The sequence below is a fragment of the Sander vitreus genome, chromosome 9 (genome assembly GCF_031162955.1).
Source record: "Sander vitreus isolate 19-12246 chromosome 9, sanVit1, whole genome shotgun sequence".
Taxonomy (NCBI): Eukaryota; Metazoa; Chordata; class Actinopteri; order Perciformes; family Percidae; genus Sander; species Sander vitreus.
The window spans coordinates 13,543,886-13,570,229 of record NC_135863.1 but is presented as its reverse complement, the minus strand read 5'-3'; the positions used below and the strand labels follow the sequence as shown (position 1 = coordinate 13,570,229).

At 40.5% G+C, this 26,344-nt stretch overlaps 1 protein-coding gene across 2 annotated transcripts; it reads left to right on the top strand.

Moving 5' to 3' along the window:
• Positions 1-2,310: 2,310 nt before the first annotated feature.
• On the top strand, positions 2,311-24,395 carry rubcn (rubicon autophagy regulator). 2 transcript variants are annotated; one of them, XM_078258806.1, is made up of 21 exons: positions 2,311-2,523; positions 5,817-5,970; positions 6,551-6,634; positions 8,009-8,168; positions 8,449-8,555; positions 8,848-9,073; positions 10,588-11,013; positions 12,247-12,342; positions 13,118-13,236; positions 13,549-13,750; positions 14,693-14,800; positions 15,715-15,789; positions 17,985-18,045; positions 18,320-18,452; positions 18,557-18,702; positions 18,916-18,980; positions 19,267-19,505; positions 20,124-20,185; positions 20,311-20,464; positions 20,668-20,761; positions 23,968-24,395. In XM_078258806.1, the coding sequence occupies exons 1-21, from the start codon at positions 2,486-2,488 to the stop codon at positions 24,102-24,104; spliced, it is 2,886 nt and encodes a 961-aa protein (XP_078114932.1). In that variant the 5' UTR covers positions 2,311-2,485; the 3' UTR covers positions 24,105-24,395. The 2 variants fall into 2 exon arrangements, with proteins under 2 accessions (XP_078114932.1, XP_078114933.1); XM_078258807.1 differs by lacking the exon at positions 15,715-15,789.
• Positions 24,396-26,344: the final 1,949 nt, after the last annotated feature.

Sequence of the window (26,344 nt, the reverse complement as noted above, 5' to 3'; positions counted from 1 at the left end):
GTAAATATGTTCAGAGATAAGTATGTTCATTAGTGTCATAGAATGTCACACAGCACATGAAGGGAAGGAAGAAGTGATTTGTGCTTTGCAGGAATTTCTCACATTGTGTGTGTGTGTGTGTGTGTGTGTGTGTGTGTGTGTGTGTGTGTGTGTGTTTGTGTGTGTGTGGACAATTACTCACAATTCGGTCATTTGCAACCACACCCAACAATTATTGGGGATGAGATTTAGAAGTGTAGCACTCTGCACTCTCTTGACTCGCCACTGCCATCAAGTGATAAAAAATGATTAATGTCAGCTTGAGTGCACGGAATTAACAGACAATTCAAGACTGTGGTGCCATCATGTGGGTATGATATAAAAGTGATTACTAAGGTGAAGAGCCAAGCAAGGGCTGCTTGTTTTTATAGCATCCACAGGTTTTATAGCTACTTAATTTATACTAGAAATTAACTTTGAAAGAACAAAAATATATTCTGATCAAAATGTATGTATTTGTTTATTTAACAGGTCATTGACTGTCTAACTCAATAGCTAAATTGCATAAGAAGTCCCAGGGCAGGAAAATTGAGAAAGTTATGGCATCAAATGTTATGATTCTGGTACAGAAAAATAAACTACATCAGAGAGGGCACCGAGAACACAGACTGAGACTTCTCTGCTGGGTATCCTGCTGGGGCCAGTGTGCAGGCGCACGACGGTGAGCTGGGTGGCCTACGTCGGTTTCCTTCAGGATGTGGGGAGCTGCGGTGTCTTTTCGCAGGGACTTGTCTGGACCCTGGAGTGCCGGTGCCATTCAACCGGTGACTCTTTGTCTGTCTGCTGATCTGACAGACACATTCTGCTTTATGATGACTCATGCACAAGTTAAAGGGACTGATGGGATAACATTTCACTGGAATTGTACCTCGTAGGATGATCATGTGAAAAACAAAAATTGATTGATTGATTGATTGATCGAATGACATAATCTAGTGGTCATTTCCAAGAACAACCCCAATCAAGTCAATTGTAGTGCAAAAACTTCAAGGATTGTAACACCCTGCCCTACTAATCAATCTGAGACTATAGCTTTAGATGGATGGCACTGGGACATGATTATATCAAAACTAAGGTGGAGGGTCACTGGTATAGTGCATGATTGATTGCTCACCACTATGTAGTTACACTTGCACCTTACCTACCACGACAAGAAAGAAGAAAGACAAACATAAAAAGAGTATCCTACATATTCAGCTTTTTGTAGGCTATTTTATATGAGGGGGTATGTCACATATAAGGCTTGATTTGATTTAATTTGAAATTTGGGTCAATGGTAATGCCTAAAACCCCACTTTTTCCCTTACAGTATACTGTATTTCTCCTAGGAGTTTTAAAGTTGGGAAAATAATTGTATTCTCTGTATGACAGTATAACATATAAATTGTGGATCATCTTGTTCCGGGTCTTTATTGAAGGTATACAAGGTTTTCACTGAGTGAAATATTTCAATTCTCAACATTACATAATATGCTATATTATATTTATATTGTACGTCTATTTTATCAAAGACAAACAGTGTCATTACTTAATCACATTATATATTAGTCTGTTGTAGCCTACACTGTTTACATAGGCTATTCTAGACTTGCTGCTATAATTTTGTCTTTAATTGCTTTTGTATATAATTTATGTTTAACTTCTATTTTTATCTCTTTAGTTTTACACATCTCTTATTATTGGTTTTTTTTTTTACTTTCTCTGTTCATCTGTAGTTAGGCCTATGTCTGTCCTTGCCTATGTCTGTACGTGCTGCTACTGCTGCTGCAACAACAACAACAACAACAACAACAACAACAACAACAACAACAACCGACTTTTCAACTCTGGGGATCAATAAAAGCTTATTTTAATTTAGGATCACATCGCATTTCTTCAAAATGAAATACATATTTGGTTACTTTGGAATGAATCATCACTGAGAAATCAGGCAAGTAAAAAAATATGCGAGTTCAAACAGGGGGCAGCAGTCATAAGTGCAATATTATTTTCTAACAGTAGGTGGCAGCGATGGCTAAGGTTAATTTCATTGAGCAGTTGTGTGTCTCTAGAAAGCTCTTTATTTTACCAGCTGCTTCAGAGCTTTTAATAGTTAAGTTTACACATTTGCAAGTCATGTAAACGCAGTGATACCCGCCAGCATACTCGCAAAACAACGGAGGTAAATTAACTATGGTCTTATTTGAGAGTAAAAGCACGATTATCGTTAAAAGGGGGCAGGGCAGAGGATAACATCACCGCCCACTTGCTAATGATATCATGCGGCCTCCACTGTTTTGATTCACAGCTCCGACAGGAGGGGCAGAGATGGCGGAAGACTGGAAGTCCGGGTAACTTCCTCAAGCTACCCTACTACTGCAGTTAAAATTTTGTTTTACGAAATAAGATATTGGAGTTATCGGGGAAACTGGCAGCTTTGTACGGTACTCGACTCCGCCCGGAGGACATGGAGATATCGGCGGAGGGAGAGGCGGAGGAGCGCAGGTGAGTGACACCCGGGACTGTTTAATGTTACCCGACTGGCTGTGCTAACAGTGACCGTGATTATACAAACAGCAAAACTAGAAACTGTATCACCGATAACCCATTCGGTAGTTAACGATAATAAAGACGACCAATGATGATTTTTTTGGAGCGGTAACTCACTTGAGCTGAACCATTGTAATATTGTTGGGTAGCTAACTTTAAAACACTGGTGGATTACTGACGCTGGCGTGCTAGCGGCTAGGTTAGGTTAACCTGGCATGTTAGTGGTTGACCACACCATTAGCTGCGAAGCTTGTCAACCTGTCTAATACCAAAGGTCAACTAATTGACTAATACTGAAAGTTTGGTTGCAGTTAAGCTATTCGTATGCACATTTATTAGCTATCTGCTAGGGCATTCACTAACAGTTAGCGTTAAGAATGCTAACTGTTAGCTAGCTAGCTATCTCCTAGCTAGGTTGTGTTAACCGCTAACGCTAGCTGTCAAATGAAGTTGACATCTGGGAGATGTCGCTGTAATGTGCAGGATAATCATACACCATTATAATACACTAAATTCCATCCATGATTGGTTTAAAATATTGCCCAATTTAGCAAGCTACATGACTTCTTTTTTTTTTTTTACACAAGCTGACACCCAAAATAACACATTCATGCATTTGTTGACAACACGATTACTGTGTAATGATTTTAAGCAGCGTCAAGATAAATTTGAGAGAAGGGACAAATGCTTTGATTCTTCTCAAATAGAACACACAAACACAAACACGTTTCATCAACTGACGCTATTATCCAAAGCGACTTCCAATAAGTGCATTCAACCATGAGGGTACAAACTCAGCAAGAATCACATAGAAGTACATTAGCTTCAAATACGCTAAACTACAAAGTGCAACGTGTAGGTGAAATTGTTTTTCACACACAAGCAACTAAACCGAGTTTATCCTTATCCTCAACAACCTCACTGAGCCTTGTAGAATTTCACTCCATATATGTACATACACACACACACACACACACACACACACACACACACACACCACTAAGTTGCATAAATACATCATGCTTTGCAGTATGTGGAGAATGTTCTCTAACATTCAGCCTCCCTCTTTCCATGTTACATGATTTGATTAGTTAGCTTGGTAACTGAACTCGTGATGCTGCTCGGCACTGCTGCTCTCTATGAGAAAAAGGCTTGTTGTGTTCATAAATGTGCCATTCATAGGTTTCATAACCTTCACTTTTCACAATCTGCATCCACTTCTCTGCCTGAAATGATGTTTGTGAGTAAATAATAAAATGATCAATTGTGGGTTAGTCAGTTCTGCTGCATGACTAAATTGTTCTTGCACAAAACAAGGTTTTTTGTGTCTTGGATTTGATTAAAACCTTAATTGATTTATTTTGATACAACAAATTATGTTTGGGTGCTAACTTTTACATCTTATATTGCCTTTAAGCACACACTACTTGCTAAAGTATGGTATGTTAGATTCAAGATTAGATTAGATTCAAGTGCAGAAAAAGCAGAAAAGTGCAATGCGATATACAAGTATAGGCAGGACATATATATTACAGTATACGTAGCAGATGACCTGTTAAATTCTTCTATACTCAAAGAATGCACGCTCAAGTGTGGGTGTCTTCTGATAACAGATTTTTTGGACCAGTTGCTGCAGTTATGTGACTAATTTTTAATAGCATTCAGTTTGACTGCTGACCAGTGGCGTAGGCAGAAATAGTATTTTGGGTGGGCCAGTACAAAAGTGAGTGGGCTATTTTCAAAAAGACGTAGAAGTAGCAAAAAGGACAAACTGAAAAAAAAAACGGCAACAATTTTACCTTCCAACATACTGCATTACAACGGCAACAGCAGTACTGTCTACAACATGCTCAACCAACAAAGCTCAGTCTAAAACGTTTGTACACAACAATATAGACAAAAACCTGTTGATTTTTAACCTATTCAGGCTAAAATATATATTTGCACCGGCAGAACCAGCAGCATTGGCTCTGCACAGCACTGTTATAAAATTAACCGTTTTATTGCACAAAGTGGCAACTAAACATGAACCCACACAGCAGAGAAGGCTTTTACATACTGCATGGCATAGAATAGCCTACATCAGACAGAAATCGCACATGTAACATATCCTTTGTGCATTCATAACAGCATTGTTGCTTCAGGACTATGGTCAGATCATGAGCAGCAAATGTGCTACCAGCAGTAAAAGAAAATCAAAGAATGAAAACCTCCAGCCAAGCATTGTTTGAATTTTAAAAGATATAATGAAAGTGGCCAGCAAGGCTCCAAATCTTAGACCGTGTATCGAGTCCACGGCAGTGACATCAAAGAAAACAAAAAACTGTCACTCACAGATAAGTTATCTTATTTAATGTGGGCAAAACACAAACGCGTTTCAGCTAGAAGCCATCATCAGTATTCACGATTTCTTACTTAATAGGACGGTTACTAAGTTACTTAAATAATAACGCAAGAAGCATGAAACACATTTTACTTAATGTTACCTCTGTAAGGGCCAGCACTCAAACAAACTCCTCTCTCTCTGACCGGCTGTCAGCTCCGCTGGGCAAATGTCTGCACATGCTGCAGAAAAGCTCGTCCTTATTTACACTGTATTCCATCCAAGAAAACTGTCCATACCACTGTAAAGAGAAGCCATTGTTGTCGCGGTAACTTTTAACGGTACATTGCTTAACACATCCATGGTACATTGTCTAAAAAGCCTGCTAGCTAACGTTAGCTGCTCAAGGCAGCCCGGAGAGTCTGCCTGTTGTTGCCACAGCAACCACCTACGTTGCGAAGGCTTCCTAATTGTTTGATCCTTATTCTATAGTTTAAACAGTTTTGTTTTAATCACAAGAGAAGACACATTAAACACATACAACTAGTTCTGTTACTATTTCCTTTTTTTTTTATACATACATTTGAATATTTTTCATAACAAAATGTATTTTTGATCAAACTTGTCAAGTTTATAGGGAGGAGTTAGGACAGTCCATAGGCAATCTGTCTTTTTAGGCTTACGTATGTTGATACTGCTAACACATTTATTGATAGTCAGCACTCCCAGTTAGTCACAGTTCAGATTAAAGCTAGGTTATCTTAACTGCTGAGGACTTGATTTTTAATTTTGGGAAAAATATTTTTGGTCATGTGAGTAATGATTTAAACCACAACACTGCTAACACCAGCACTTCTTAACGTCCTTCCTAAACTTCCTCCGTCACCCTGTCTCACTCCTTCCTGCTGCCCTGTTTACCTCACAGGAGGGAGCACTGGAAGATACTGTCCAGCCTGAAGACCACAGTGGAGGGTCTTGTGTCCACCAACAACCCCAACGTGTGGTCACGTTACGGCGGCCTGCAGCGGCTCCACAAGGACATGAACAACATCCTGAGCCATAGGCTGAAAAATGAGCAGGTCAGCACTCAGAAGATCTGACTGATGACACTCTCCCTTCTGTATTTATTTATTTGTTTGTTGTGAACCAACTACTAATCACTTTCTGTGTGACCTCCAGCCAGCTCTGACAGATTTGCAGGTCAAAGTTAGCTTTTGTTGAACTTTCCTGGAAATCTGCAAGGAAGTCTGTTTGAACATGGGGGAGTAATTGGTTCTAGGTGTTTTCCCATAACCCCACAAAAATCGTACAACAAACTGCAGTATTCGTTTGCTCAATATTTCCAGATCACCTATGTTACACCCGTGATATCACTTTCTGCTATGTTGGGAATCTGACTGCAGCTGCAGATGCTAAGACAAATGCTACTGACAACATACATACAGAAGTAATTAAACTTAAGTTACATTACCAGTGAATGTAACCCTTCTCTTCATCAGCGAGTAAGTTTCTCACTTACCCTCAGGTTGTCAGGAATGGGTGTAATAGGTTTTATCATAGGCCTGCACGATATTGGAAAAAACTTACATTGCGATATTTCTTTTCCCTGTTATTCCCAAAATATTGTGCAGCCCTGAGCCATGTTGTTTTGTCTTGCAGGTGTACTACAAACAGAGAGACTATTGGCCGTTTGTGTGGTGTGTTCGCTACATCAGCCCCCACCTCGCCTCACACATTGAACAGGTATGATCACTGTTAGCCACATGAACAGTTTTAATTGTTAACTGCTACATCTCATTTAACAGTGTAAGGTAGGATTATCGTGAGCTTTCAGATTGTGAAATTACTTTGCAATCCAGTTTTCATTGTGTTCCCAGAAAACCTTGGTAATATGACCATGTGAAAATATGGTATGCTGCACTAAAAAAAATTAATTTCCCCTAGTGCGATTTATTAAAGTATGTCTTCTTCTACCCATAATCTTAAGCAGGTTAAAACTGAAGAAATAATAGTCACTGCTTACCTGTGTCAGCAATTAGGAGTTTACTGATAAGACATCTCATCTCGAGTGGGAGCATGGGCAAATGTATAAAATCTATAAATCTATCAACTATAAAATCAGTTTTTGGCTCACTCGTACATGCACAGGACCATAAAGGGAAAATAAGTCACAAAACCTGTAAAGCTGACTGTGTATGAGCCAAAAATGTATTTAACAAAGATGTTACTAAAGTTTCTGCCCTGTTTCTTTTTTTTTTTTTTTTTTGTTGCACAATAGTTTTATTTATTCCTTAATCATGAGTCATGCTGTTGCTTGTTTCAAAAGCTTAAGACAGTGCTGAAATTCAAAAAAATTTACTGCAAGAGAGTGCTGATGTGTTTCAGATCTGTAGTTCATATTCGCACACACAAACAACAAATGATATGCCTCTGCATGTATTCACTGTTATCGCGTTTAGGAGAGAACGTACTGCTGATTTACTCCTGAAAGCATAGTAGGCTGCAAAAATAGCAATGTGTGTTATCCATATGCGGATGAGGTTTACATTTTGGCATCTGCAGATTTGTTGGTTTGCTCCACCAGCCACTGTGGCAGGAAACTAACCTTCCTTTAACTGATACAATGCATTCCACGTAGCTTGTGAGTCACTACACTTCCTGGATTACCAGTTGTGCTAACGTTTTGTGTGTTGTGGAGAACGGTCCCCTCTGTCAAGTGATAACAGGACTGTGCAACAATAAAGAGACACAGAGTAGTTTGAGTCTAATTATGATTAAATCATCATCTGACGGTTGGTTATGGATATGTTGTCTGCCGTCTCTTAGTTTTGCGCTGATATGTTTTTTTTGTTTTTTTTTCTCACTCTTCATTGCACTCACTCTATTTAGATAAAAATTGGAACAACATCCCACGATACTGGTTGTCGTGTTGAGACAATAATCTGTTTGAGACAGAACATTAAAAAAAATGTTGTTTATGTTCAGATAAATAGCATTTGTCATGTCACTCTGCTTTATGTACCCCTGTCAACCTCTTTCCCATATACCTCTCCCTTCACTATATGACCCCGTTTCACATTTCTTACTTTCTTTTGCCTCCTCTCTGTCCGTTCACAGTTCAGTCACCTGGAGCCGGTGCTGAGCAGCGGGATGCAGAGTGCTGGTGAGAGCTACAAGGCGGAGCGTTGGCTCCTTCACAGCTTACAGGTTCACATGCTTTCGGCTCAGCTCCGACCTCTGCTCCGACATCTGGGGCATACACGTAAATACTATAATGGTGAGTTTTAATGTTCACAATGAGTTCAGTTAATGGTTAGGTTTAATTTAAAAGACGGTGATGTGAAGTGTAAACTAAAGTAAGAAGCAGCTAAATAAACGTCTTTGTTCCCCAATTCTCTTTGTCTGTTCCTGTCCTTTTCTGTGACTTCCTCTCCTCACTTTTCTCTTTTGTGTCTTCACTTATGTTCCACTAAATAATTATCTCTCTCATCATTATCTCTTTGTGTCCCTCATTGTTTCTCTCTCCTTCTCTCGGTCTGTCTGTCTCTGCCTTTCAGACGATGCCTTTCTGCTGAGCGAGCCTCATGTGACCGCCATGTTCCAGTGTCTGGAAGCAGTGGAGCAGAATAACCCCAAACTGCTGGCCCAAGTAGACACTGTCGGGGTGGGTCTCGTGAAATGACCTCAGTAAAGTCTGTCTACTTTACTGCATTTACATCCATTATCATTTTGTTGTTAATCTTTTGTTCATCATCTATTCATTATTTTTTGGTTCATGACATTATGTAATGTTGAGCTCTATTTTATTTGCGTATATTGTCTTTCTGTTTTTGACAATGTTTTTACCTGTTTTCATCCATTATGTTTTATCACTGTAAGTATGACAAAAACAGATTTAAAAATTCACATTTGGGACGAAGCCTTAAATATTTTATCCTTCCCTTTTCACCCTCCAGCTGTCCCCTCTGAAGGGCCCACCGTGTCTGGGCCTATTGAAGAGCCAGAGCCTGTGTGTGTTGCCAGGGGTTGGTGGGGCTTGGAGGAACGTTGACTCGGCTCCCAGAGGAGAATCTCTAAATCGCAGACTCACCACCTCTAACTGCTCCCTCCGAGAAGCAGTCGCCACTAGCAACAACTCTGGGAACACTACGGGAGTCGAATCGCAAAACGGCAAAAGCACAAGTGAGGAAAGGGCGGAGAGGGACAAGTGTATGTGGGGTTTGTTTATGTTATGCTTTTATTGAGGGTTTTCCTTTTGATTCAGCAGTTCTCATAAGGCTCAACTAAATGTGCTGTAATAAGGAAGGCAGACAGCTTGCAGGTGATCTGTTTGGGTTTCACTCGGGTAATTTGTGTCTCTATTACTTTTACAAAAAGATTCACATTAAAGAGCCCCTATCATACTCCTTTTTAAGCGTCATATTTGTACTCTTGGGGTCTACTAGAATAGGTTTACATGCTTTGATGTTAAAAAAAAACATTATGCTTCTCATACTGCCCATTGCTGCAGCACCTCTGCCTGAAACACTAGGCTCGTTCGAGATGAACTGCGCCTCGTCTGTAAATTGGACGAGAGCAGATGGGGGCGGTGACAAAATTCCGCTGTCAAGTCGGACAGTTTACAGCTGTTTCCAGCAGCCTTCAGGCTGAACAGAAGTCACAGAAATACTCACATCCTGTTAGGTCCGATTTTAATAAAATGTTATAAGACCCATATATCAGCTTGTAGGCTACACAGTCTCCAGTAGTTTTTATTGACAGAGTAGCTGTCAAAATGCTTTATATGCGATCTGTTGCTGATTTTAATTTAACACTAGATGATCTGTAATCTGAACGGATTTAGTCTCTCTGACTTCTAAACGTAACTATCAGCCACACATGTGGTTTGTACAGAATAAGCCTTTAAAACCGACAAATAGCAGTTAAAATCCCTCCAATTCAAAATCAATAAAAAGTTTATATAAAACGTCATCATGTTGAGTTGATACTGAATCAATCAGCTGTTAGATCAGCTGAGAGCCAGGCGTTTCCCATCATGCCCTGGGCCTTGCAGTCGGTGAAAAGCAACTACGCTGCCTGCGTCTCGAACCTGCGGCTGCCTTAATCTCGTGAGGTTATCATTGCCCACGTGTGCATGACGTCAGAGCAGGTCAGGATCAAGCCGAACACAAATCTAATTTTAGCAAACCGGAATTTTAGCAAACCGTTTCGTCTTGGACCAGACTTAATGTGTCGGTCTCTATTTAGGAGGATTTTGTAGTTGTACATTGAGTGAAGCAAATGAAGAGTAGATGGTCACTATTCTGTAATCGGTACACACAGTGATATGGGGGGTGGTGTTAGGGGATGGCACTATAAATGCGCTACAGTTTGTATGTGAATAGACAGATTTTACCATACAGAGGACTGACTGTTTGTGGACAAGGTCAGTTATTGAAAAATGTGTTGATACAGCCTCCACAACTCAATGTCCTGAACTGGCTGTGCTCACTAAATTGGATAAAACTGTTTCTGAGTGTTTTTTTTTCTAAAGGTATTTCAACATTATCGTTACTTTTTTGGACTTTTTTTAGAAACAATCTGTAAGAGGCTTTATCCATTTCACATGAGCAAAGCTTGAGCAAGTGAAAGGGGGGAAAAACAGAGAAGCAGATCTGTGGTCTTGTGTCTCAATCCATCTACTTGTTCTGTTGCAGACACTACCTCTCCAGCCAGCAGCCCTGGAGCTCCCTGGATGTGTGTGTCCCAGCCGGGGGAAAGCGAGCGGGGTGTGACACCCAGTCCTGGCTCTGTCTCAGTCCATTGCATCTCCCTCACAGAGTCTCCCTTGTCCACCACCTTTCAGCCTGAGGCCGGGGACTCTGGTGAAGGCGAATATGACGATGGTCCGGAGTACTTGGCTATTGGTAACCTAGGGCAACGCAGCCGCTGTGACTCTCGAAGCTCCACCCACAGCAGTGAGCAGGGCATCCCCCTGGAGCAGTCCATGCAACAGAGTTCCATAGCCCCGCCCCCACCCAGACGCTCATCTTTCTCAGAGGGTCAGAGGGGGCCGGGGCGGGGGTCCCGAGCACACACCCGCTCGTTTTCTGACACAGGAGTCAATCAGAAACTCAGGAACGGTAAGAAACTTGGAGGTAACTCATGCTAGTTCAAGTTGTGTTGTGCACATCCACATAGTTGCTGGTGCAGGACAAAAAGTGAATGTTCAAATTTGGTTGTGGGCCGTAACGTGGTGTGCCTTATTTGCACTATTAAAGTTTTTTTTTTTTTTCCCGGAGCATTAAGCTGTTGTGCGGACTTTACCTTTTTTGAACATTGCCTTGTGCTGCCTGCATGTTTACAGATTAAAACATATTATGGTTCGCACTACTTGTAGTAATCAGTTGAAATCTGCTTTGGTGGCATGGGATTTTTGGGGGGAGTTTATTAATTGGGCTTACATTTTAATAATTTCCGGAATTCAATTGCTTTAGACTATAGTGAGGCTTCAGTTTACTGCAGATGATGAAAACATACATACCTGATTAACAATTCCTTTTTTTTGCACAACGTTCACAAAATGAAGGTGTGATTCAGATGGGGTTTATTTGTAGCTCTGTGGCGAGGCCACACTCTTTTTCAGAAGGTGCACACTTCCTGTCTGAAGGTTTTAAACGCTTCCGAATTAACCTCTTTATTCTCTTTGCTCTCTATTTCCCCTTCTTGGCTTGAGGTAACTTTCTGTCCTTTGCTCTATCTCTCTCTTTTTACCTTTTGTGCAAAGGAGGGGGCCACCGAAAAATCACCATAATAATAGAAGATCCGGTAGCAGGTTGGCAGTGCAGTTCCACTGTGCTCCATCATTATATCCCACCCCTCTTTCCTGCTCTGCATGCTGATGAACTCTCTCCATCCCTCTCATTTCAAATCTTGCCTTCAGCTCCTCATATATTTTTTTTGTTCTTTGATGTTTTTTAAACTGTTTTGGTTTGTGTTACTCGGGACATATTGATGTGATGAGGCCATGACCCCTTTCAGTGTTAGTTTTTGCTCATGCACACATCTTGTTTATACATAGAAGTGTATCACTGATGATTTTTTTTTCTTCTTTTTTTTCTGAATCTGTACATCCCTAATTCAAGTCATTATACTGACAAAGGGCAGCAGTCATGTTTTTGTTTCTGCATGCAATACAATGAACCATTTCCATACATTTTGATTGTTTTAAAGAAAAACAGAATAGCTTTTAACCTGCTTTTTGTATGAATGGTGATGCAAGTTCCCATACATTTCAAAGGATACAGTGTTTACTTTAGTGACTCTGGCATTTAGGTGATAAAAGCACTTAACATATACATGTCTATGTCTCTTAGAATCAGCAGTTGATGACTGCTGTGTAAAGAACTACAGCCCTTTCTCACCTCAGCGCAAGGATGCCAGCACTCCCAGTTCCCTCTACATGGAGTCTCGTGAGTTTCCTGTTTGCAATACTTTTAAAATGTGCTTTTACATTTATTTTTTTAAGAATTGTTTTGGGCATTTTAGGCCTTTATTTCCACAGGAAAGATGAAGACATGAAAGGGGGGATGACATGCAGCAAAGGGCCGCAGGTCTGAGTCAAACCCATGGCGCTGCGTCGAGGAGTAAACCTCTATATATGTGCGCCTGCTCTACCAACTGAGCTAACCCGGCCACTGCTTTTACATTTATGTCGTAGCTACTGTTGCACATAAAAGGAGTGCATAAGTGTAGAAAAAAATGTTGCTCTTAACTTGTGATTGATAGATGTTTACGAAAGACTTGAGCCAAAGAAAGTCCACTGCAAATTTAAATATGGGAGGAAGTTGGACAGGAAAGCTGACATGGAATGTTGAAGAAAAATAATTTTTCAGTTCGTGAATTTGAATGTTGCGAGTGAGTCGGTCCACAAACGTGACACTCTGGACCTGAACAGGAAGCTCATAGAAAGGTTGATTATGTGTTATTGGAATATTATGGTTTAGACAATAAAATATCCTGATAGCATGCAGTTGGCTTTTGGCAAGCTAAGAGCATTTTATTTTGTTCAGTTTTTACCAGGTGCTTTTGAGACATTTATTTTAAAAGCTTAAATGGATGACATAAAAAAAATCCAACAGAAACACACCTAAGTGGAGAAAATACAATTGCAAATACCAACTTTACTGTTTCTATTTTGTGTATTGGTGTCATGTATTTTTTGTGTTCATGTTTTGGTCTCTTCAGATGGGTCCCAGTACAGCAGCAGCGTTACAGATGGGATGTTCAGGAAGCCGTCAGAGGGTCAGAGCCTCATCAGCTACCTGTCAGAGCAGGACTTTGGCAGCTGTGCTGACCTTGAGAAGGTCAGAGTCCATTTGAGCACATGAATTATGTCTGACTGGTGCTGATTGATCAATTAATCCATCATTAATTTAGTCAATTAGTGATTATATATTATATAGTCACACAAATTGATGCAGTTCAAAGTGCTTTACAAATTCCAGAACTCCGTACTAAAATTTAGCAAAACCTGTGAATAAATTTTAAGGTTTAGAAAAAGTCTAACTTATAAACTTATTATGTTGCGTGACTGAAAAGATAGAATTAGTCTCCTCCTCTGATTGATTGATTGATTGATTGATTGATTGATCGATCATTTTCTCCGTGCTCTGTAGGAGAATGCTCATTTCAGCATTTCAGAGTCCCTTATCGCTGCCATCGAGCTGATGAAGTACAACCTGCGGCGTCAGGAGGAGGAGGGGGGCGAGGAGGAGGGAGACAGTGACTGTGAGATTCAGCAGCTCAAACAGAAGATCCGCCTGCGGAGGCAGCTGATCCGACGCAGCCGCCTGCCGCCCTGCGCGACCTCCCAGCACCGTAAGGCAACATTAGTAGTGGGGAGCCGTAAAATGGGAAAGTAGTCCCTTGTACGAACACATGATGTTGCAATTTTCTTTTGCAAGTTTCTTTTCTTCATATAATTCTTAATTGACTAAGATATTTTAGTTGTATATTAACCATTTTATGGTCTTCTAATAGTAAACATGCTTTTAGTTACTAAACATTACTTTAAAATGATTCATTTCTTTTGCATCTCCAGTAACTTTCACAAATGTACTTTTGTTTCTTCAATAAGCACTAGATTATAGATGTGCTCTAATGTATTTTAAGGTCCATTAGTTAAGACAATCCATAAAATGAAATGTATTATAATTGTATATATTTCTCTTCATCTGGGACATCCTGGGATCTGTAATGTTCTTGCAAAAGCTTGCAAATTTACATGACAACTTGTCAGCTCATAATTGCTGGGATGAGAACATTTTGACGTATTTTAACAATTTGAATCTGAAGTTTTTCTTCTTGCTCAGTAGATTAGTCTCACTGCATCACAGTGTCATTTGCTACTGTAGGAGCCATGTTTCTTATCAATTTGATTTTGTGTTCAAGTGCATTTTCTCCCGAGCACTAGGTGGTGTGTTGTTTAGGCCGAGACGCCACAGGTTAATTAAGTTCATGTCCCTAACCACAGGTGTTGCTGATTAGAAAGAGGCTGACGGTTGACTTAATTGTAGTGACTATAAACTATACTTATAACTATACTTAGCCGATACTCGCTGCTAATTGACGTGAGTTGTTTAGACGAGAGCTCAGAAAAACTTTACTTCATATCATAGTGTGTTTATTTTCTCACCAGTGTCCATATTCAATAATGTCCGCCACTTCCAATAAGTTAAGATGAAAACATGGCTCCTACAGCTACTGTTGATTTCTGCCTCATTCTTTTGTTTTGTCTCTCGTCTCCTTCCTCTCCTACAGTTTTCCACTCCACTGACAGCGGATGCTCCCGGAGGAGCTCTCAGGACTCCTGCGAGGGCCTGTCTGACTCCGGCTCAGCTGAGGAGGTGGAGGAGTGTGAACTACGAGGTAGAGAGAGGGAATGAGGGAACACCAGGAAAGATTAACAGTATTTGTTTTTGAGTGTCACAATTTCCTTTTCAGTGTGAACAAACCCCCTAAACCAGGCATATGACTGCACATTTTGTGTATTTGTCAGTTCAGCTGGCATCTTTTTACTTGATAATAGACAAGCTACACCAAAATATTCACATGTACAATGGAAGTATTGCTTTTTTTTTTTTTTTAATCATTTGAAATATGTAGGAAGCCTCTGAAGAATTCATCAATGGTCTGCATGAATGAGTTTTTCTGTTCCAGTCATAATTCACAACCTCATCACTACATTTGCTTTATGTTGCTCACCAAGCATGTCACGTTTCATGACCACGGACCATAAACTTGGAAGTCTGAGTACAAAAGTCACAGAATGATGGTCTGTAAAATGTTTTTATTAATTGTGCTATTTATACAGACTTCAGAGTCATGTGAGTCGTCATGATAATTTGATATGGATGTTTGGTCTGGAAAAGCTTAAGGTATATTCCAGTCAGTGTTCACGAAGTCATTTAGCAACATTTTCCTCTGAATTAATTGGTTTAGATGTCTATGCTGTTTTGTGTAACAAATGGTAACAGCAAGAGACTAATCACTTACACATAGAAATATCCCAACATGTATTGCTGTTAACATGGATTGTGGGATTTCATATGTTCATATACTTTATGAATTGTTTTGACTGTGTTTGTGTATAACTGCACTTTTTAGTACTGCTGTTTGAGCATACAAAGTTTATTGTATCTTGTAGCTGTATAACTGCATGAGTTTCACATGTACTGTGTCGGTGCAGTTTGCCTGTGACACTGACATGCAGCTCTGTGGAGTGTTAAATATGTTTGTGCTTGTGGTGACCGTTGTGCTGAGTGTTAGTTTCTGTCTCTCAGATGGCTGTGAGGGTCAGTCCCTGTTGGCGGTGTCTCAGAACGGCCTCTCCCTGTCACTCGCCTCCCTCTTCTCAGGTATCTGCAGGCTGCTCGGGTGGGCGAGGCTCCACAGCTACAAAAAAGACAGTTTACTGTAGCGGCGCTCCTCTGAGAGGAAGCTGATGGCTCCACTCCAAACTGAGAATTTCTTCCTTTAATCCCTCCTCTTAAACTGGATGGGGCTTCAACCATAACCATTTACAGTTTATAGCTTATTTTCTTGTCTTTACATAATCATACTTACTGATTCTGTTAAAATCTTCCAGTGAACACAACTCACAGTAAGTTAATGACACTTTAGGAATCAACCTCAAAAATACCCAAACTATGTACTTTCCAAATTACTGACGTCTTATTTGTGGATATAGATTCTTATTTCTTAGTAAATCCATAGACTGGCAGTTTTCACTTTTGATTCTGCATGACTGTATGTACTTGCACTTGAGGTCATGCAGTACCAGCCTGAAGGAAGTACTACACTATGCAAAGGCATGACTAAAGAATCTTTTTACATTTAATTTTGGGTTGACAATATTAATAACAAAACTTCCAAAAGTTGGAAATAAACTACTTTTTATTCTGTACCAGGCCGTTTAAACTGCTGTCATAAGTTTGTATGCTTTGTTGTACTTCGGTGGCCATGTTAAGATAAAAACATGTATGGCTCTCAGTATCCTACAAAATGTACTGCAACTTTTCAGTTTGGAGTCGAGCCAGCTGCCTCCTCACCTCAGCTGAATAGTGCTCTTGGCGGTTTGTGTTAGTGCTTGTTGTTCAGTGCTTCATGGATTTGTTGGACAAATGTGCCTGTACCTGTTGAGTTTAGGGAGGCTCATAGGAGAAGACGGGCGAGTAAAGAAGTGATATTCTTTGGCGACTAACTATTCCTCTATCCATCCACCCCATTATTCATTATCTTCAAAGCGACTCCAGTCAGAATAAGGTGTGATTTCTGTCACATACACATCCTTTTCACCTTGTTGTTCCTTTTTAAAGTTTGAAGTAAACCCAATATTAATTGTCTCTTTTGTGACAGCTTATATCATACAGCATATTGCATACAGCATGTTTTAGTACTGGCAAAGTGATAATTGTATCAAGGGCACAGGCTGTTTTTGTCTGAGGCCCATTATGAACATGACTGCTCCTAAAAATAGCTGGACAATATATCAATATAATATCAAACTTTGATACAGTAAAAGACCAGCTATTGATTTGGGATATGGTAAAATTGTGATATTGATAACAATTTTGTGTTTTCCTGGACTGCATTAAGTGGTATTTTTTTCTGAACATTAAATGCATCTGTCTATCCTAATAATCCCAAATGATTTATTCTTAATTGCATCCTTTAACCAAAGTATTTTACCCTAATTTAACCAAAATCCTTAAACCTAATCAGAATCCAAAAGAATTGAACGACAACTGAAATCACATGTGTGATTACATGAGATGAGATGAAAATTTAATTTTGGTAGTACTGTAACAGAAAATCCGCTGTCATAGTATTTATGTGATGTGAGAAGTCAGTCACCATGCCTGTGCTTTTTACTTGTGCCGCTGATGATAAAAATCATCCTGTGTGTTTCACTTTGCAGTAGTCAAACTGTAAGCATAAATTAAGCCGGATATTTTATCAGTGTTAAACAATGGGGCTTTTGTTGAATCCTGCAGATGACTAACTTGCTCTATCCTGCTCATGCTCAAATTTGACTGACTGTAACCCAGAGGGGCTCTAAGTCTAACCAGTGTTTTTATTTGAATAATCAAGAATGCTGCACTTATGACAGAAAGTTGCTTTTATAGTCAACCAAGAATTCATGCAGGCGGTCTCCTGTTCTACCAAACCCATACTGCTTACTGCAACATCTTAGCTTACATGTTGTTTGTGAAGTGTTACTATAATATATGGCAGCAATGCTCTACTTTTGAAACTTTCTGGCTTTCCTGCATGCTTTAGAACTCTCTCACTCTATATTTCTCTAAAAATTGAATGCTGCTTAGCTGCAGTAACTGTAGTAAATAGTGTCATGGTGAGAAGTTAACACAATCCACCAGCCAACTGTTTTTGTTTTTTGTTTTTACCAAATTTAGCCATCATCTGACAGTTATTTTCAATTCTACAAATCTTAAAAGTTTAGCTGCCTGGTGGATAAAAACACGTATAACTGGTACACTGCTTCTGAGTGGTCAAATCTCTTTTATTTCACCGTTTCCTTATTGTCTTCCAGATGCAGACATTAAGCGCAGGGTAAGCTCCAGCAGCAGGTCTTTTCTCAGCTCAGAGTCCATGTAAGTTACACAGCCACTTCCTTTTTCCATTCTTCCTCTTAATAATAAAAAATAATGTCATTTTTCTGAATCTTAATAATTGAATGCTGTTGAATGTTACTTGAATTACTCGCAGAAAAAAACAACACGTTGGTTAAAAAAACTCCAAGGTCCTTACCAGGGACTCAATTCATTTTAACGGTAATATGAACCACAGTGGGGATTTTATGACGGCTCTGTGGATTAGCGGCAAACAGAAAAAACGTATGCATAAAATATCTTTTTGTATTTTCAGCTCTCCATCCTTCCTCCAGTCTAACTCTGCTGAGTCAGTAGCCATGGGTTTACTCAGGCAATTTGAGGGCATGCAGCTTCCTGCAGCCTCGGAGCTCGACTGGCTGGTCCCAGAACACGACGCTCCACAGAAGGTACAACATCTTCGTGGAGTTTTTTGCAGAATAGCAGTTCTCCACACATGGTACTCAACATGCAATAATTAATATCAATTAAAAACATATTTGCTCAATCCTAGCTGCTGCCCATCCCTGATTCTCTGCCGATCTCGCCTGATGATGGCGAACACGCAGACATCTACAAGCTGAGGATTCGGGTCCGAGGCAACCTGGAGTGGGCGCCGCCCCGACCGCAGATCATCTTCAACATTCATTCCACTCCCAAGTGAGTCCACACCAAGTTTTCTCTGCCCTCACAGACTTTCTCACTTTCTTTTTGTTCTTTTTTTTCTTTTCGTTCATTTGTGAATACATTTGTTGTCTTCATCTTTTTCATGACACACCCAGCTAGTTATTTCTAAATGTGTAGGTTAGACCACTGTCCCTGCTCTTTGTGGTTTAAAATGTATGTTTCTTACACGTTTTCTTTCCCTGTCAGGAGGAAGATAGTTGTGGCTAAACAGAACTACCGCTGCGCTGGCTGTGGCACCCGCATCGACCCAGGTATGACCAGCAAACCGCAGGAATACTTGATTTAAGTTTTAACATGCATTTGGAGAGATTTCCATCAATCAAACTGTATCAAAAACACACATTCACAGTTTCAGTTGTTGTTGCAACTATAAGACTTGTTTTTCCACTTGATCAGCTGGCCGAAAACTGTGTTTACCTGTGGCATTTCCCCTTTATATATAAAAATGATGCCTTTACTTTTTGTTCTCAGACACAGAATCATTGCATATGCTTACCTCTACCCCACTTGTGTCTCTGCTGTCTGTCCATACTTAAGATTATATCAAGCGACTGCGCTACTGTGAATACCTCGGCCGTTACTTCTGCCAGTGTTGCCATGAGAACGCGCAGGCGGTGGTTCCCGGACGAGTGCTGAGGAAGTGGGACTTTAGCAAGTACTATGTCAGCAACTTTGCCCGGGACCTGCTGAGCAAGATTACTGGTGACCCACTGTTCAACCCCAATGACATAAACAGTGGCCTGTACAAGAAGATCAAAGCTCTGGAGGCTGTCAGGGTAAGCACAGAGGCAGCAGCGGGATGGGAAATTGGGCATTTCTCTGTTTAGTTTTTTAGTTTTTACCAGTAACTAGTGGTAACCCCACCATAATAACCATGCTTGTTTGTAAAGTTAAAAGTTAAAAATTAGCTAAACAGCCAATGAGAACCAGAATGTTCGCTGAGCATTACGTCTTTTAATTGTAAAATAGCAAACCTGTGACAAATGTTGCTGCTTAAAATGCACCAGAGAGCCATTTATGTTCTTGACATCAAACGGTTAGGTGATACTGAAAAAGGCACATCCTTATGTACGTGATTAGGCAGAATCGTGCTCAAAGAGCATTAAAACCTTTTCATGGAGCGATAAAATGGCACAGAATTGTTTTTAAAGGTGTATCAAGGCAGCTTATACCTACTGAAAAATAGAAAGAGGTGAAATTTGATGCTTGCTCACATCAGTCAGCTGGCAGGGACACTGGATATTAAACCTTTAACAGCACAGATGCTGTAACTGGAAACTGGAACTTGGCCTTCTTGTTCCTTCTGCCATCGTGTATTAAACTGTATGGCTGTGTGTTTTTGTCAGTCTGTTAAAGTAACAAGATCATGTTTTCTCCAATTTGTTATTGTTTAGGTTTTGAGGGTGCAGCTGTTTCATATGAAAAATCTCTTCAAGACCTGTCGCTTTGCTAAAGAGTAAGAATTGTACACCTGTTTTAGTTTCACAATAATTATAAAAACAAAATGATTAACTATTCTCCCTGCAAAGACAGTCAGTCATTGTGTGTGTGTGTGTGTGTGCGTGTGTGTGTGTGTGTCAGGTTGCTGGACCAGTTCGACAGCCTGCCAGGTCACCTCACAGAGGACCTTCACCTCTTCTCCCTCAGTGACCTCACTGCTGTGCGCAACGGGGAACTGGCTCCCCGAATGAAAGAGCTGCTTAAACTTGGTACCACGCACGCAGCTGGCTGTGTGGTAAGAAAACCATGTGCCTTCTCTTTTAACATGGACGGTTTATCCAGTTCATTTATTGCAGTGATAAAACGTGCAAGTTTTAATTTGTAGTGGGCTATCGTACAGTACGAGAAACTGTTGTAATGTCAGCAAATAACCCCAGATTCCCACCTTAATCAAATGTCTGGTTTTTCGGACACTTTTTTTTCTTCTATCTCCCCCAGCTGTGCCAGGCGAAGGGCTTCGTGTGCGAGTTTTGCGGCAACGACAAAGACATCATCTTCCCCTTCCAGCTGAACAAGTGCCAGCGCTGCGAAGGTGAGCCCTCTCCGCTGGTGGCAGGCCTGGGTGGCCTAATAGCCTTCCACCCCTTCACTACACTTACCTGGAGAGACTGGAAGATCTCCAAACCTCGTAGACTGGCAAGGGCCCTCGCCAAAGACAGGAGAGAGGGGGAGGGAGGGGAGGAAGGTTTAGGGCTAGGTGAGGATCAGGGGGTCAAGAGTGGAGTGCAAGAAGAAAGGGGTGACATAACAGGGGAGAGACAGAGAAGAGGGGAAGAGGTGAAGTGTGATGAAAGTGGAGAACAGGGTGGAAATGGTCAACATGGGGGAGAATGCAACAAAGAGATTGCAAAGAGTAAGGAAAGGGGAAATGTGCATGCAAGAAGGGAAAAGGTGAACTTATTAAAGGTTCTTCACATAGACAGACTAAAGAATAACATATCAAAAGGAGACAGAAGAGATAGTGACAGCGAAACATACAGCAGCAATGAAAGTCTAGATGTGGGACAAGAGAGGAAAGGACGTTGGAAGGTATCAGGGTTAGCGAGTCTTGCCAAGGGTTTCTCAAAAAGAGAGCTAGAGGTTGAAGGAAAGACAGAAGTGAAAGAGGAAGAGTCTAAAGGGAAAGAAACAGGATCTGAGGAGGAAGGAAAAGCCAACAGGCAGGCCGAGGAGAATGATTACATTTCAGACAGAAGCCAAACGGAGGCAGCAGAGAGAGAAAAATCTGGTGCAGAAAACGTTGAGAAACGTACACTTATGAATGTGTTAAAACCCCATTGGCTGTCAGCTGTTTTCTCCAGAGGGGGGAGCAAAGCAGAGGAGAATAGAAGTGGGGAGAGTGATGGGAAAGGAGAGATGCATACTGAGGAAGAAGGCCAACATGAGCCAGCCTTCATAACCCAAACTACCTGGAGAGGTCGTAAAACTCGCACAGCCAGGAGAGAAAACGGAGGCAGGAAGATTAGGGAAGGGACAGAAAAGGAAGGCAAGACAGAAGGTGGAGCGAGTGCAGAGACAAATGATGTAGATTATTGTACTGAGAGAGGTGGAGGACAAGACTAAGGGCAATATAAGGCTAAGAGATACAGTATTTCAAGCTGCTAAGGAATGCTGTATCCTTAAATGATCAGACCAAGTCACATTACAATCAGCCAAGTTACTAGCCTAGGAAAACCCTGACGAACTTCTGGCAAATTTGAGATTTGCTCTGCAAGTCAGTCTGGCCAAGAGCCCATTCAAGCCCATTTCCAATTTTTCCAAATCAAGGCACCAATCACAACCGTTGAGGCGGGCTTTACACGATAGCGCAGCGATGGCGAGCAGCTTTTTGTTTACATTCAACATGACGGCTACCAAACCCGTTGCTGTTGCTGCTACGTCACCCGGATCGTTGGGTCTGATTGGTTGAAGGACTATCCAATGCGCCCAGAGGCATTTGAGCGGTGTCCGTTGGTGATGCCCCTTTGGAAATGAGCTGCGAATGAAGCTTGCCCAGACCCACTCTCAGTTACAACTGAGAAGGGTCTGGTGTCAACCAGGCTGCCCAGTTACTGTACACACTTAATCACTATTTGATGGATCTGCTGGATAAAACAGTGGCTTGTATTTGTCCAGATATTGGCTGATTGATAACCGTTTATTGAGGGCTTCAGGATTAGTTAACCTCTTCTAATCATATAAAGTAAATATAGTTTTTGTAGGTTTACGTAGGTTTATTTTGTCAGAATTCACTCTTGTTTTGCATGTTTTTGGCAGCGTTTATAGTCTGTAGATTTCAAATAATTCCTTGTAGGGCTGCACCTACAATCCTGAACATTTTTGGCAGATTTGACTTTTTTGTTCACTGATTTAACATGTTATAGCTTGTTAGTTTTATCCTTCCAAGAACCAAAGTATTAAAACGTATTTCTTGACTTGGTGCAGTGACTTCCTCCTGGCTGTAGCTTCATATTTAGCAGACCGATATGAGAGTGGTGTTGTTCTTTTCGTCTTACTCTCTATTTCCCCAAGTATTTTACTGTTGTAAGAATTGTAAACTCTGCTCAATCGGATGAATTGTGCTGTCCTACCTCTATATTTCTGCCTCACTTTAATCTGACTTTTCACCACCTTTCAACCGACTTGTGGTTTGAAACATTTTGTACACTTCTTCTGATCTCATTTGGCACATTTTGGCAAGTCCTTTGCACTAAAGTGGTGTTGGTATTTCTTTGCTTTGGTTCTGATGTTTGCGCAGTTGCACAACTGATGGAGGGTAGATTATCTGGCAGCTATTTGGTGGTGGATGTCTTTTGGTTTTGATCCCAGAGGTGTTGGGAAGCATGATGGCTGATAACTGAAGCTGTCATCAGTGGTCCAGTTTCCTTCTCTTTGGCTCTGAGCTCTCTACTGCTTTTTTCTTGGCTACAAGGATGACCAACGATACCACAGTGGTGTATTACTCATAATACGTTTACGAATCCCTCTGAGCCAATGGAGTTTTTATCCCCAACAAACACTACTTCAGCTGATTTCACTAATCCGTTCATCTCCCTGTGTGAAATCAGTGGTGTTACATTTAAATGTAGACTCTTTCTCCAGTTTAGAGGGAATGTTGCCTGTTTTAAGCCATTTTGTTTTTATTTAGATTTATGTTGAAGGAAGAATGTCTCATTATTGTGAGGTGACTACATGTTTAAAAATGAATGTGTAATTTATTCTTTTAGTTGCTATTATTTAAGCTTCATCTTTATGTAAACATGAAATAAACACAATTTCTTTAAGTTGATTTGCCTTTCATTTGATCTTATCTTTCAATATATAATTTTTTGGAAACCAAAATAATTTCAGTGAAATCATTGCAGTCTTAACTATCTGTTAAGACACTGAAGAGTTTTAAAGCACTGTGGTGGAAGAATAGGATGTGTCTGAACTGGTTTAGGGTGTGGTGTGTGTCTCCCAGTGTATCAGCCATCTAACATGCCTCCTTCCTCCTCCCTTCTGCCATGCTGCCTGTAACTTCTGTGTCTTTTATACTCCCCTGCCTCCGTCGGGTCTGATTGTGATTGGCTGTTCTGTTGAAACATCACTTCTCATTATCAGCAAACTGGTTTAACTGGTTTAACGTTTAAGCAGGCTTGTTTGATTTCGCCGAAGGGAGCTGCTCTCTGTGAATACTGTTGATCTTCCTTTGTGCTGTAATTGCTTTGAAGTGTTAACATCTCTGACTCCTGTTTTTGTGATGTTCCCCCTTTACAGAATGTCATGCCTGTTACCATCGCAGCTGCTTCCGGACGGGTAAAGACTGTCCTCGATGTCAGCGGCTGGCAGAGCGGAGAGAGAGGATGGCGCGCAAAAACATGGAGGAACAAGAAGACGAGGGAGGTGGGCCCTAGTGCTGCTCACAGAAGAAACTCTAAGACAAAAGAGCACAATGCAACCCTGATTGTAGTCACTGACCGCCTCTTTCCGTTCCAGTCCTCTCAGACCTGGGTGACAATACAGCGAACAAATGTTTTGATCTCTAGAGATTGCCAGGTGTGTGAGTTTTTACTACATCATGGCATCAGTTGTTTTTGTAAAATCTGTTGATTTAAATGCATTTAGTGTAAGCTAAGCCCCTTTCACACACGCACTTTGAGTCGATTGGAGTCGATTTTCCGTGAATATGTTGTGTGTATGCGTTTCTAATCAGGATTTCCTTAAGGAAACATGGCTTTAAAAATATTCTCATAATTTTTTTTATTAACTTGAGATTTGTTCATCCTCAAAATTGAATTCCTAAATAATTGTTTAATGACATTTCCTTGCACATAAGAAACTTTATGACTGAAACTATGGTGACTACTAGTGGCAGTATAAAAAAAAAGACATTGTGACAGGTGTGTGACAAAAGTGTGCGAAAAGGGCTTGAGATTCACTAAATGTCTTGGCACTTTGTTCCTCTGTGGTAAAACTAATATATTTGGGATTTAGGTAGATCAGGAAAACTAGTATTTAAAATGACTATTGTAACCAGGTTTGACATTTCTCCTTGCTACAATTGCAGATTCTGGCAACTGCTTCAACTCTGTTAATTTTATTGGCTACTGGCTTAGCTGAAGTTTGTTTTTGTGACCTAAAATAGCAGGATCTATTTAAAAAATAATAATCAAATGGCAAGTAAAAAGACATTAAATTTGAAATTGTGGAAGATACTTAACTTATCCTTTCATTTCCCCGCGCCTTACTGTCCTGTTTTAAGCTTTTAGCCACGCTTATGTGCCTCTGGGACCAATGAACTTAGACTGGTAGAGCTAGTGGAGTTACATTGGAAAGTTCAGTTTATAGAACTGGACTTCAGAGTTTCAAAGTGTGTGTGTGCGCGCGCCAGCCTAATCAGCACTTGTTTTCTAACGTAAGTTTTGGAATAATAGTGTCGAGTTAATTGCACTGTTGTTGTGGGGTTGGGACGTCACTCTTTGGGTATTTTTCTGATGTTCGTTGTAAGAACATGAATCTTCACTGTGAAATGTTGTTTCTTTTATGAAACTCCTGTCACCTGGGTTGCACTACATGGTTAAAGGGTTTCAGTCCAAAATAAGAGGCACAATTTAATGAGTAATACTATTAACATGCAGCAAAATAATTCTCAATGCGGTAATCATTTCTTGTACTCAAATTCTTCATACTTAAATGGGGTTTCTCCTCCAACAAATCTTAGTTTACAGTGGTTCCCAACCTTATTTGCACTTTAAAGAATATTAGGTTCTTGGAAAATATGTAGCTGGGCCCAGCAGCTGGTTAGCTTATGTTAGCATAGCATAGAGACTGGAAACAGAGTGAAACATCTAGCCTGGCTCTGTAAAAAATCTGCATAGCAGCTCCGCTAAAGCTCACAAATTGACACCGTAGATTTTTAGAGGCCCCCAAAATAAAAAGTATTCAGTATTTCACAGGAATAAAACAGAAATTGTGGGGAAGCCAGAAAAAAAAATGAGAAAACTTTACATAACAATTTTTTTTCTATCTTTCTTTCTGGCACTTTTAATCATTTGGTGACCCATTAGGTTTGTCTTGGGACCCCTAAAGACCTCACTTGTTACGGCTTTACTGGACTTTATTTTTATTTTTCTTGAGGCTGGTTTTAATTCTAGGGTTTAATCTGTTTAGTGGCCCTGTAGAGAGTTCTATTAACCACCAGAGTATGTTGGGGGGGAATAACTCTATGAAGTTAATAGCATAGTTAATGATGGGTATAAAGTTGTGGGAAAACAAATCTGCAACCCACTCATTTTATCAAAACGTTTACCCTGGATTTCAGTCTCAAGTACATTTTTATGTGTACCAATCTATTAATGGATTAGTCTCCAGAGTACTTATCAACATCAACAGGCTTTGCTTTATGTGTATGATCCCTCACAAGGTAAACCCTCTCCTGAGACACTACTTAAAGAAAATCATGTGATATTCATTTCCCTACGGCCTCATGGACGAGTATTCAAGAGATAAGCTGCCCCTGTGTCTTTAGTTTGAACCAGGCGGTTTTTAAAGAAAACACTGAACTCTTTAGCTCACGACTCCTAAACGAAGTGACTGATCAACCCCACTGAAAAGCCTCCTCAACTCAGCAGATGGTTTGTCTTTGGACTTCCTT